At 45.9% G+C, this 13,889-nt stretch overlaps 3 protein-coding genes across 3 annotated transcripts; 1 reads left to right on the top strand and 2 right to left on the bottom strand.

The window, feature by feature from the left end:
* Window positions 1-4,810: 4,810 nt before the first annotated feature.
* ASPWEDRAFT_514781 (uncharacterized protein) lies at window positions 4,811-5,542 on the bottom strand. The gene has a single exon (XM_040837598.1). It carries the CDS (start codon window positions 5,468-5,470, stop codon window positions 5,096-5,098), a length of 375 nt encoding a protein of 124 aa, XP_040689234.1. The 5' UTR covers window positions 5,471-5,542; the 3' UTR covers window positions 4,811-5,095.
* A 3,364-nt stretch (window positions 5,543-8,906) lies between these two features.
* Window positions 8,907-10,211, top strand: ASPWEDRAFT_109674 (G1/S-specific cyclin; the record flags this gene model as incomplete). Its single annotated transcript, XM_040828104.1, has 2 exons — window positions 8,907-9,119; window positions 9,171-10,211. 2 exons carry the CDS (start codon window positions 8,907-8,909, stop codon window positions 10,209-10,211), a joined length of 1,254 nt encoding a protein of 417 aa, XP_040689233.1.
* A 2,424-nt stretch (window positions 10,212-12,635) lies between these two features.
* On the bottom strand, window positions 12,636-12,906 carry ASPWEDRAFT_110971 (uncharacterized protein; the record flags this gene model as incomplete). The annotated part of the gene is made up of 2 exons (XM_040828216.1): window positions 12,636-12,748; window positions 12,825-12,906. The coding sequence occupies 2 exons, from the start codon at window positions 12,904-12,906 to the stop codon at window positions 12,636-12,638; spliced, it is 195 nt and encodes a 64-aa protein (XP_040689232.1).
* Window positions 12,907-13,889: the final 983 nt, after the last annotated feature.

Genomic DNA, 13,889 nt, shown 5'->3' with positions numbered 1-13,889 from the left:
AGCTCTTGGCTGGATTGTCTGCTTCTAGTAATATAATTTCCGTGATCGCAGGCGCCCGATTCGTGCAACTTGTACTCCGTAGTAACTCGAAATATTGCATATCGACGATAGACCTGACGAGTTACCTAGGTCGAGTAACTCTCGTGTCGGACTACCGAACTAGACAGTTGAGCAGACGACATGTGATAATACCCGTAACACGGAAAAGACAACCATCGAAAAAGCGGAATCGAATCGTATCGCAGTGGCAAGAAAGGCCATGTTTATCAGGCATCATCGGTTTAGCGGTTCAGGAGGTGGCTCAACGGTGGTCCTGGCGCTGGGAAATGACCATCATCAACTGCGCCCGTCGAAACAATCGGTGATTGCGTCCTTTTGCCCTTCCTGTCATCATCCGTCTTCGTAAAGAGTAACAGTAAAAGGCAAAATTCGCGGGAAACGACGGGCCTGGCACTATGTATTAATTATGATCCTGTGTCTCACAGAAAAACAAGGCTGGAACTGGCTTTTTTTCCTTTCTGATTTTCCAGATTTCTAGACCTGGAATCTCGGGGAACATCCAGCAAGAAATAATACGCTGGATCGGCAATATAAGCGCGATGTCTATCTGACGCGATGGTCGAATCAGCGCGCGTCAAGGGCTTCCTTGTCCATCCACGCCAAGCAGACCCAATATTAATACATCATTAAGATTGTTTGCCCCCTTAATCATTCTCATCGTTGAACGTGATCAAAGTGTCCATATCGGCGTTTTGGGGAAGTGCCGGAGTGGCCGTGGGAGATGGTAGCTGAGGAGACGTAAGCTAAGCCGGTAGTAGGGCGTAGTTAGCAGGTCGCTAGAAGGAATCAAATCAAATATCGAAAAGGGGAAAAATTGAAGACTCAAGTGCTTCCCCAAATTTCATTTTCTCGATGGATGAAGATCCCATCCTGAACGCGCAATAAATCAATTCAATACCCAAACAGGCAGGCCCCTAAATAAAAAACGTGGGACGCGAATCCGATCGATGACGCCATGAATATCCATGTCGTGTGTGTATGTGTGTGTAACTGTATGTCTGGCTCGTATCCACGTCTCGAATCTTCTTGCGGCTTATGTATGCCAAATTATTTATCCTTTTTTTTTATGAGGCTTTGGGGTTGATTGTGGAGTCGCTTATTTACACTACAGTAGCCTCCGCTCTAGTCGGAGCAGCTAGCCCAACTGCGGTATAGCGCGGTTATTAATACGGCTGTATGTAACAGACGGTAAGGACCAGACCTTACTCATACCCGTCAGTAAGGTATGTAAAGAAAACGCCGGTATCCCACTGTCACAGCGTTACCGCAGTCCAAGTCTCAAAATGCCCTCTCTTCCCCTCCAAAAGTAACCGTTATGGAGAAGCTAGAAGGAAAGAGAAGGAGAAAAAAACCTGAACCATGGTTTGCAACACTCCGCAGCCCCAGCTGTACAAGACGTGGCCTTGCCTGAAATGGTCATAGACTTCTTTTTTCGTGTCGTACTCTGACTTTATCCGTGTTCTGATTCGCTGGAGGCCTTTTTGACGTGAAGATTTCACCAGCGCTATCTCAATTTTCTACACTACAGTGAATGGATCTCTTCACTATGGGGTACTGTATGCGAAACATTATAAAATGCCTCACTTCAAGGTATGCTGTTATTATTCTCAAGAACGATTTAGTAAAGGTTGAGAGGACTTGTAGGCAGTTGAAGCCTGAGGGTGTAGATGATCTCAAAGTTATGACGACATGATAAACAATCAAAGTTTCTTCTTAGGGCACCTGAAGGCAAAAAGCTACTGAGCCCTACTAGAACTACTAGAACTACTAGTATCAATCAACAGTTGAAGTACGAGTACATTAGCGGAGTTGAACTTACATACGAGGAGGATAATATCTCGTAAAAGATGCAGAGAGAAATCCAAAGAATTGCTTCACCGAGTATGGAGTCTTTATCCACATCGAATTCTGCTATTTGACACGTACATATATCGGTCGAGATATATGTATCAAAAACCAGGAAGTTGAGTTTGCCTCTTTGACCTGTTCAGGAACAGGGTAGATGGAATGGAATATCAATCATATTGATCAGCCTACGCTACAGGGATTAAACATCATGTATAGAGTACATTATTTGTAGAGAGCATTGCATATGCACTGCTAATAATGATAACATGGTAATCTGATATATTATTCCCTGTCAACTTCCAAGTTTCTTTTGCTTTTCTAGAACACCGGCTATTGACAGCTATGTAAAAATTTTTCTTCCCTTGCTAACTGCTAACTAGTAATAATAACTATGGAGCAAAAAAAAACCAGAGTCCTAGTTTCTACACCGCAGTCCGCACACACCGTATGGATTATGGAACAGTCGTAAACTCCATAAGGCATAAACTACTGCGTACCCGCTACTTCCGGCTACCGCTACTTTTGCCTTTCCCAATGTACGCATAATGGATATAGACAACTTTTTTTTTTTTTTTCTCTTTCTTCCGTTTCCGTTTTCTGTGGACCAGTATGTAAGTACTGTATGTCGGAAATCTTGCGGGGCTAAAACGTCTTTCAGTTCCATTCTTTCTATACATAACATACGAGAGAGGTACTAACCTACCAAGTAGCTCAAGTGACAGCCCTGGTTCCTTAGGGCAGTTCCCAGAAACCACGCAATTCACCAATAACCAGCCAGAAGCCCATCATTCTGCACCCGGTGGACATGTGGAGACGCGCCGAAAATTTATAATGGTTTCCGCCCGATGCCCTGGGTCAGTCGCGGCGGGTGGCTAAGCAAGTAAGACCATGACCTCGGTGGTGTCGGAGGCAAGAAAGAAAAATAGATACTGAAGAGCGAACGGTATGTATCCGGATTAATATACATGTACAGTATCCATATACCTAGGTATCGGAGTATGAAGGCTGTCTTTTGTAGGTCCACTTGTGGATGTCGCTGCGTACAAGGCTGCAAGACGAGTTGAGCGCTATGCTCGTTTAGAGGAATAGTTGTATGATAAACGGGGGTCTAAATATTAAATCGAAAAGATACTTCTGTCAGTACTTTTGATAGAGATGGGTTGCCTAAAACGGTATAGCGTTCCAATTCGGGATGGTTATAGTTGCTTCGATATCAATGGCATCAATTGACTGTAGTTATTAAATATCTTAGTCTATATTATTTCCAGAGGAAGTCAATTCTTTAATATCATGTTTGGCGACCGGGCAGATAGAATAATGCTTACCCGCCGTACCATACACAGCAGTAATACATAAAACACCAACTATTGCAGATAAACCCATGCCAATACCTACAATCAAAAGCAACGATGGAATTAGCAAGAAACTCATCACACCTCATCAAAAACAGGGAATACTTCAATACTGTTCGTACTACTTGCCTCATCTGGATTAGCTTTTAACACGCCGTGCTTCATCGACTTGAAACAGGAGATAGAAAACATGTATGCATGTCCACTACATGCTCCCGCAAATCCTTGCAGCATGACAGTCATGATGATGTTGTGTATACAGTATAAATATGCTGGTGTATCCCCTGAGCTGTTGAGAATCGAAGCTACGCTGTTAACGGTAAGGACTGCTGCATGTTAGATGAGTGTCTGCCAGGTGTTCTGCAGGTACGCCGCAAGGGAGATATATGTAGAATGTGCAGTGCAGTGTTCTATAGATTCAACGAGTTGTTCCCGGCGACCGAATAGTATAAGCACTAGACTGGTAACTACGGAGGAAAGAGTAGTGTAAGCAGGAATGGACAATAATTACATGGCGAAGTGCATACATATGTATGTGCATGTATCACGTATGGAGTTCACCACTCCGTACCTATGTATCGAATGTCGAATATCAATATCGAAAAGTCAGGGTGCAATTCCACGTCTGGTTGCCATGACCAACTCGGTAAAATAGGGAGTAGGATATGTAGATGTAGATCTTAGAAGCACGGTTACGAAGAACAAACAGGGGGTGCAGAAGTACGGAAGCATCAGAATTCCTGGACCGGACCGTTGTCACGTCAGATAAAATAATGAGCGACGCTGCTATTGTACGGTATTCCTGATCTACACTCTCTTGGCCAACATTTCGGATAGAGACATGATTCACCAGGGATAGTTAGTCCATAGTCCATACATAGTGACGGTAGACTCAGACTCAGGAGCCCCCTTTAACGCCCGGGGTAGTTATGGGCTGAATTATGTACATATGCGCATCCCGTGCCGGGCGCCCCGCGGAGGAAAAATATGCGATCCAGTCCACTTATTCATTTCCAAAAATAATCAAAGAGTCAGATTAAATATGGGGAAAGGATGGAGTGCCTGTCCTGCCTAAGAAGTTGGACTTGGATGTCCAATGTTGGGATGATGCGTTTAGCCCCTTTACGTACGGAAGACGCGGGTAGATCTTTATACGGATCATGATCTATCAAGACTCTAGCTGGGATATTCACTAGGATGTCTTGATGGTGGTATTGTAGTTTAATGACTCTATTCAGTAGCAGGGGAGGCCCAAGGCACAGGTGTCATGAACCTTGGATAAAAGTGAGAAGGAAACCCACGGAAGCAACCCTACCATTCCGGCGAATTTTAAGTTCAAAAATAAAACCAACTTCAAGCAAGGACACGGGAAAGAAGCCAGAATTTAAATATGCATACTGCATACGGGGAAAGAGGATTGAGGCGGGGAGAGACACAAGGGCAAATGGAAGCTGCCAGGCCAGCCACCTCAGCCACCCCCAACTCCCACGATATTCCCGAGCTTGTTCCAGAATCGAGACTCAGAGTGGAACACGATATGCATCTACAATCGTGAATAAGAGTAAAACCGCATGATGCAATAAATCTGCCCCTCTCTTCTATCTTAATAAGTTGGTTGGGCTTCACTTCACTGGGCTTCTTTGTTCGAGATAGATCCCTTACTTTGGAGTATTTGGCTGAACCTGGATAGTATCCATGGTATACGAGTAGGTACTTCTTTCAAGATATGTGTATGTAGGACAGTACCTGGTTTAGGTACAGACATGGATGAAAAGTTAAAGTAACTTCATCATTCGCAATGACTGGACAAAGACTAAAGAGAGGATAGAGTTCATCTACCGATTGACGAACGGCTGGCCTGCATATTCATTGTCTGGAGTGTTAAAGACTGGCCAGCCGCGCTGAGGTGGCCATGATGTTGGTTGCGGATAGGGAGGATCAAAGCAAGGAGTCCCCCGCATCGAGAAAGAGATCATTCGAGATATGACATGGTAGATTCGATCATAACTCAGGTACAGAGTATTGAGTAACATGGATAGCTTCATTATGGATATTTTTACAGTGCCTGATGGTATGGGGAAGATGTTTGCGGATACCCAGCAGATGATGATTTCAATAGCGATCAATAGTAACCAGTGCACGTCATCTAGATACTTTTCTGTACCATGGATTCTGGTCGTGTTTCTCCTATCTTTTCTTTTCCCCCACATTATTGCCTATCGATCCTTGTCAGAACGACAAAGAGAAGACAGAAAAAGGGTCAAGAGACGAGACGGGAATCGGTCGTGAAAGAAACCGAGCGAATCACTCTCCACCAGTCCACCGGGCGGGAGAAAAAAAAAGACGATGAAGTCAACCATTGCCAGGGATTCCCGGCTCGGAGCCAGTCAGGGCAAATCATCCTAGCCGTCGATGGTGTAGAAGGAACCCTGTCTGCTGGCTTTTTGGGACGCGACCGTATCTACTCCTGCGAACCGCGACGACAGAGCAAGTTACATACATACATACACTGCATACTAAGGATATTGGATAATATTGGCTACTCCGCAAGTGGGTAGGGTATATTGGCCACCGATTATGTATTATTATTCCCCTGAATGTGAGTCTGACGGTAGAAATCATACTCGTCAAATCACCTGTCATTCAACAGATAATCGGTCAATATTTAAGGTATCCTCATCAATCGACATCTATCTACTCTCGTCGCTCACTAGTGAAGGACGCTGCAGACCGCAAAGTGTGGGTTTCCTTACCATGTATGTAATACATGATTACATACAGCGGGCGTATTTTCCCTTTCTTTCTGGGCCAATCTAAGGATCCGAGGTGTTCCTGGCCTGAATCAGGGAGCGAAATGGCTGGTGAAGACTGGCCGGTAGCGACGGAGATCCCCCCACTAAAAAGCCCACCGAGGGTTTTAGGGGAGGCTTCCCTACTGGGACACTGGTTACGGGTGAATAAAGGCCAGTCGTACCATGAGAAACTTTCTAGGGGGAAACAAAGATAATCTGTCTCTTCCAGCCCAGCATGTCATCTGCACTATCTCTCCTCCTAGGGATTCATTATTTGTTCTTCATGGAGGGGATAATCTGATCAGGCTGGTGGTCCGCTCTGGAGCCTACACGATACGCCATCATACAGCTGCGTATTGACTTTGACGCTTACAGTAAGGGCCACTCCGGGCACAGGCCGCGTTATTATGTAGGCGGACGCTCCGTACAGTTACTGCGCAGTATTATTTCCAGTTTAACAGCTTACAGTATGATCCAGTAACGCTGTCCAGCGCCCGGCCTTCTCATACAGCCCAGCCGTACCCTTGTTCTACCACTGGGGCCGTAAATCTTATCTCATGGTGGTTGAATTCGAAGGGATGATGTACCAGCATAAGGAGTATTTAATATAATATAATCACTAAATTACTCTATTGAACTGGACAGCAAATTCATTGGTATCGTTGAGCAGTGAGCTGAAACACCGCTAATACCTTCAATTATTTACGCTGCGCCGTGGTAGAACGGTCTGGTACAGGATTACCCCCGGTACAGGAACAGCGTCACATTACCATACAGCGTCAGCTAAGCTGCAGCGATCCTTTCGAGACTTCTATCTCCGGTTCTCGTCTTCCTCTTAATCTCTTCTTTTCTCCTCTACTACACCCGCCTGGAGAGAGAGCAACTCCTCCTCACTTTTCTCTCCTCTTCTTCCATCTTCACCTCTTCTCCTTCCCTCCTCTCCTTTTCTTTCCACCCGCCAATCTTTGGAGAGATCTGAGACTGGTTCTACAGGCCGAGATAAAGTTGACCGGAATCTCCCAGTCAACTCCAATTTCAGCCCGCTGCACCAGCTCTCCAGTCGAGCCGTGTCCGTCAGCTTCTGCTTCGACGACCTCTTTCGACGTTTGTTAACTCAAACGGCGACTCCTCTACCTACCTGTTCCCGCCGGTGCCCTCTCGATCCGTGACGTCGACGGTTAGATTCCCCTGATCCAGCTCCTGCCGGTTAGAAGAGCGACAGACGGGGAATTTTTGGGCTTTTTCTTTCTCGAAGCTTTTCGGATTGATAAGCCAATTGATCGTTTTCGCTGTACATGATTTCGATTTCGTTGTGATACCTTTGGAGGTGAGAATTTTTTTTTCCCTTTGTCCTTGACTTCCCCCCCTCCTCAAATCATGACCCAATTGTGTGTGCCTCGAACCACCATAAATGAGTTCCATCCCATACTCGGCTCGATATCCATTCGGACCCTATGATCCTTCCTGCTCAGACCAAGATGTCCCCGGCGAATGCAAATCGAGTGCCATTGGCGATTGTCAGCCCGAGTGTCCAGACTGCGGTGCAATTTCGGTGCCTCGAGCATTTACGAGTTCAGAGACAAACAACACCGCTATTTGATGTTTTGTGGCCGGTCAATTAGTTGTGGCTAGTGTGGAATTGGAATAAAAACCATATTGTCGGTCGGGAATCTCGGGCTGTGGTCGGTGATATGGGAGATGAAGGGTGTACAGATGGGATAGAGCACGGAATGTACACTCTATCCCCGGTCCTTCTGTATTATCTTTCATTCGTGAGAGTATGGCTTTAGCTTTTAGCAGAGGCTATCTCATCTCTAGCATGGATACGGAATAAGGGGTTTCTAGGTTGTCTGGGGCCCCGGGGGAGTGTATAGGGTCATTGAGCATACTTCGGGATCAAAGCCATAACATACCTAAGATCTATTGCACCATTGGGCTGCATGAATCTTCCGAGCTTCATATTATTCCAAATCGAAATTGATTTGCTAACATGTTGTTTGACTTCTCAGGACAAATTTTTTTTACTTCGGTCACCCTTAAATGCGGATATCGATCGAAAGTCCCTCTCATCTCGCAACATCGCTTCGATCTTGTACAAAATAAAACAATCATCGAAAGACTCTGTTCTGCGAACTGTACGTTGTTATAAGTCTCGTTGCACTTTGATTCCCCCTGACGATCTCCTACCCCTACATAGGGTTCGTGCCTGTCCTATTTGTTCCACATTCCGGAGAATACACAGGCTCGCAAGTTTAAGCAGCAGCTCCTAGGGGTGAAGACGTTGACTCGTGCTTCATCTGTTGGACTGGTATCCTGCAAAGTTCTCTTTGACGGATCATTCCTGCGTCCTTCTCCAGCCTAGATGCCAGACACGCCGTCACGGTAAGGGTTGCATTGTGCCCTCTGCCCGAAGGCCTTTATCTGGGTTAGTAGCTTTATCTACCAAGGAGTCTCCCTGCCATCCTCGACCTTTAATGTTTTATGCCTTTCCTTCCCACCTTGAACCCTCGTTTACTGGTCTTCATTCATTTATCTCGCCAGCCTTTCGTTAATCTTTGCGTTGATCCATTATTATTTTAATCTTTAATTATACTAATACGGTCTTTCTTACAGCTCTAGCCACGAAGCCCTTCAACCCGGTTCTCTGGCCACTTTACTCAACAGTATTCAGACTATTGTCTCGTACTGGCCATTCCTTAATAATTCCAACTAATTACATTCATTCATTTGACCAACTAATTCGACGACTGTCACTCTTAATACCCCGTCGTTACCTGATAGACTCGTTCAGGTCCGCTCTTTCATTACGCAACGTTAATATTATTCGCCTGCATATTTTCCCCTCTTCGACATTATGACTTTCCGTCACCGTCCCACCTCCAGCTACCAGCCTTGCGATACCTTCTTCGTCGAGTCGTACGATGACTTCCCTGCACCCCGCATGGATCCTAAGGAGCATGCGAAACTGATTGCCCGGGAACGCCAGTACGCCATTGCCGACGAGTTGTCCAAGGCTGCAAGTGAAGAATTCCGTGATGACATTCTGTCTCACATGCTGGACATGGATGTTGGTTACCCTCAAGTCCTCGGACTCGGTATATTTGCTAACCTAATATAGTCCGCTACGCTGCCTGACGTCGAGTCGATCGATATTCAGACTGAGATCCAGTGGTTCATGCGTCCTTACCTCCTCGATTTCCTCATCGAAGCACACACCGCTTTCCAGCTTCTACCTGGTACATTGTTCTTGACAATCAACCTTCTCGACAGATACTGCTCCAAGCGTGTCGTCTACAAGAGACATTACCAGCTGGTAGGATGTGCAGCCCTCCTCATCGCCGCCAAGTATGGAGACAAGAAGGACCGTGTGCCCACAATCAAGGAGTTGAAGTCCATGTGCTGCTCTCTTTACGATGATGATATGTTTCTCCAGATGGAGTGGCACGTCTTGCAGACTCTGGGATGGACAATTGGACACCCCACAGTGGACAGCTTCCTCCAGGTCGCTGTTCTGGACACCCCTTACGACCCAGAGGTTGAGCACTTGGCCTTGTACATATTAGAAATCTCGCTCTTCCACCGGGAGTTTGTCTCGAAGCCATCCTGTGATCTCGCCAGAGCGTCTTTGGCTCTCTCGCGCTGCATCCTTAACCGGCCCCAGCCTCGTCACACCGAGTGGGCATCGCAATACGACTCTATGACCTTGGTTGGTCTGTCGCAACAACTGCACCAGCCCTCTCAAGTGTTGTCGAGAAAGTACTCGTCGGCTCACTACTCCCGCGTGTCGAAGCTCCTCGAGCAATTCCTCACTCGTCAAGCCTCTATTGCCACCTACATTCCCCCGAGCCCCCCGTCCGATGTTGCTGCCGAGTCGAAGCCTTACAATGGAGAGATTGGCCTGGTTACTCCTCAAAAGAGCCTCCCCTCGACCATGCACCACGGCTACCTTACTCCGCCCATTACCCCTGAAAACGAAGCCTTCGCCAATGGGGGTAATCCCACTTTTGTCAAGACAGTGGCTGGAGTTACAACCTGCTCGCCTTCCCCGACACCTTCACCGAACATGCCGTACGTCAGCTCGAATCCTTACCAGCAGGAGACCGTCTACGTGCAACCACAGCAGTTCCAACCCCAGGTTGCATTCCACACTGGCTACTAAGTCGGGATGGTTGCAGGACATACCATAAGTGGAGTATTGGGCAACCTGATTTTGAAAATCTTCGCCTGATCTGCCGGTCCGTCTGAGGACGCCCGGTGATATCGAAATATTTTTCATTTTAATCATTGATGCGGTTTGTGTGCGAAATGTGCCATAACTGCTCAACCTCATCTACCTGACTATCATTGATCTCACCTCTTCCCATGGTTTTGTTTTCTGTCAATACGGACGGGGACATATTCGACCATACCATTTTAAAGCTTTTTTTTCTTTTTATTAAAAATTGCATACCCATTTCCTTGTGTTCCTCATATCATCTCTGGGGTGATCCCAACTGCATATTTTGCCATTATTCATATATCTAGCATTGCAAGCGCGAGCCGTTCGAGTCTTAAATTTGCATTTCTCTGTTTTCATTTTTTTTAACTACCCCTTTTTTGTGTGAAGTGATTTTGAGAAATCTTTTGAACTGGACCAAGTGGTCTCCGGCGGATTTCGTGGATTTACATATGGGGCTTTTTTATTTCATTGTGTTTTTCTTTTTTACCCCCCTCTTCGAAAAGACTTTTAATGTGGTTTACTCTCCCACCCGACGTGTGAATATGGTGGATGGGCCTTATTTTTTCTGGCTATCCAAGACCTTGTGATTTTGATTTTTTTTTGAGCGGGGAGGCGAGAGATACCTCACAAAAACGCCAAAAAAAGAATAAAAAAAGAAGGAGAAAGAAAAAAAGGACCAGTTTTCATTTTTTTCATTTTTTTTTTTAATGATTGGGAGGAAAGAAGAATTGGACAGACAGACAGAATCCGCAGACAAAATCATGGAAGCGTGGAGGAACATGATTGCGGATTTGGAGCAAGGATATACATACATAGTGTTGATAGCCTGTGGCAATGAATGATATCCCTTATGATTTTCTTCCGGACTAGACTGTAGACTGCAGAGTAGAGGAATGACAGTGACTTGACATGAACAAGTATCGATTGACGTGGACGAGTGTATTGCCAGAACGAAGGACAACACAGGCAGGATAGCATAGCATGTGAGATGTCATTACCGACAAGACCCGTCGTGATGTCGGCATGGAAGTGATAGATCATGCCACCAAGGATAGTATAGTATAGTACAGCAATCAAGACGGAACAGAATATGCAATGCAATCGAAGACAAATATAGTAAATTATCATTAAGCCATAGGAATAGTTTCCGCAGACCGATATATATCCAGAATTGATAAATCCCGAACCAAGTCGAATAATTATCAACAATGTAGTGTAAGTAGAGTAGAGTTAGATAACACATAAGGGTCGTAGTAAGTAGTATGTAATAACAATCCAAGATAAAAATCAAAGATAGGAGGAAAGAAAAAGGAAAGACGATCAAGGTCGAAAAGAGAGACTGGCTTCTGAATGTTGGGTGAGATGAGTGATGATTTGCCTAGTCTTCAAGAGCAGACAAGTTCCATCCTCGAATAAAGAGAGAAACAACAATTCAGAGCTGACGTGACCTGATCAGAGAAAGGGAAGCAAACAAAAACAACCATTCCAGTCTTGATACCCGAGATTCATAACCCACGCTATGCAAAAACAAAAATATAAAGGCAAAGATAAATAGTACAATGTCGAATCAAAAGAAAGTGTACAACACCGAAATCCAAGTCCAGTCAAGTCACGCTGAAGCGGATGGGGATAGATAGTTCAGACGGCGCAAGGGGACGAAACTGAATTAATGGATTCCCCATCCATCAACGCCCGCGATTCCCGAAACGGGGAAAGTAGGCACGGAGATTGACTTTTGGTCAAGGATGGAATGTAACACGTGTGCTTTGGGGAGAGGGAGGGTGATGGAGAGGAATTAATGTATGTGGGATGAAGGGGAAAAGCACACCCAGCACAGCACTTGTGCACAAGTGAGAATGAAACAACAAAGCAAAGCAAAGCAAAAAAGATCAACTCCGACTCATAAAAGTACAACAGAAAAACAAACAAGACAAGTGGTGGTACAAAATAATGGAGGTGTGGGGGTGGAAATTGGACCAAAAAGTTCGGCCAAAGGTCGAAGGGCAATAAATCCGGGGAACTTTCGCCAGTCGACTAACTGGTGATGGCCCATCAGGGGTGTCGGTCAGTGTTTGCGAAAGAGACAAACACAACAGCCCCAGCGAGCAGGTATCCGTTGATTGCCGGTCGAGAACACGAGCAGAACAGAAACGAATAGTCCATCGACCAAGAGAGCCCATCCGACTCCATCGTAGCAAATTGTCGATCACCGCCTCACTTTGTGGTCCCAATCCAGCAAAGCCGCGCGGATAGTCGAACCAGCGACAAATAATCGTTCCGACCAGCCGCTCCTCCCGCCCAGCGGGTCACTCTCCAGGAGTATTATGATTATGGTATATGGGAGATGGTGAAGATAGATGGAGTTTACTTCCATCGCTGCTTGTCCCAGTCGGAAGGTCTTGTTTCGTCGTAGATTTGGCCGCCCTGGTTGTGGACGATGACGGGCGCTTGGGTTCTGCGTGGGCCGGAGTTGGGGCCTAGAAATGAGGTGTTAGACTAGTTCGAAGGATGGATATTGAATAGACCAAATAGGCTGGGATAGATCGGACGTACCTCGCATGTCTTGGACGACGACTTTCTCCCCGCTGCCTTGGCTGGCCAAGGTGGAATTGGAATCGGTGGCTTTGAGAGGCATGTTGTATGAAGTGAAGTTGAAGTGAAGAGAAGTTGGTAGACGATGAGGTAGAGGTAGCGTAGAGTTGGAGTTAAGAGTCAAGTAGGCGGAGCAAGGCAGAGTAGATAGAGTAAGATGACAGAGAGATGGTCGAGTTGAATTGATGGTAGATGATAGATGATAGATGATGAATGCTGTGATATGAAGCTAGAGGGACAGAGACCCTTTTGTATCTCGATGGGCGATGGCTTTGCCAAAAAAAGGCACAGATCCATCTCTATCTCTGGATCAGTCACCTGTGCAGACTGCAGCATCACCCAGGACGTCATTAAAAAATACTACTAAGAAAATAATAATTAAAATAACCAGACCAGGCTTTCTGGGGAATGATCAGAGCCCCTGCGGTCTAGTCGGTCTCTAGCAGCGTTGGCTAGATCCAGTCAGTCTACGATCGTAACCAGGATGCTCAGGGCAAAGTGAGGGTAAACGAGGCAGCAAACCGGGTCTGTTCTATTCGATTCTGTTCTATTTGCCATCAGAGTACGTGATGGTGATGCTTAATTCATAAGATAAATGATAGATAATAAGGCACAGGTAAGTAAAATAATAAATAAAATAAAAATAATTGAATAACGCTATTTCCTCCCCTATTGGCTCCTCTCCCGCCAATCACAGCCAGCCATGTAGTTCCTCCTGCCTCAGGCACCAGCCCTTCCTATTACAGCCTGCGATCAGCCTCACCAGGCGCAATTGAGGCGCTGCTGTGGTTGCCTGTTTCTGTCCAAAGTGACTGTAACTGTGGCGGTGGCTCTTCATTTCCTCCCGTTTCTTTCTCCTGTTTCATCCCGTACAAATCATCGACAAAGGAGAGTGTCAGGGAGCCCTAGAGTGATGCGGCCTCCCCTGGTATCGTACATACACCGATCAGCAGGTATCATTGGCGAATTGCCGTATTAGTTGTACGGTACTGTCACAAAACACCTGTCAGTCACCTGATGTCTATT

This window comes from Aspergillus wentii, assembly GCF_001890725.1.
Source record: "Aspergillus wentii DTO 134E9 unplaced genomic scaffold ASPWEscaffold_4, whole genome shotgun sequence".
Classification (NCBI taxonomy): Eukaryota; Fungi; Ascomycota; class Eurotiomycetes; order Eurotiales; family Aspergillaceae; genus Aspergillus; species Aspergillus wentii.
The sequence above is the reverse complement of the archived record's forward strand: the minus strand, read 5'-3'. Positions and strand labels throughout refer to the sequence as shown.

Coding starts and splice junctions, on each gene's coding strand:
- ASPWEDRAFT_514781 (XM_040837598.1), bottom strand. CDS start 5,470: ATGTGGGGGAAAAGAAAAGATAGGAGAAACACGACCAGAATCCATGGT.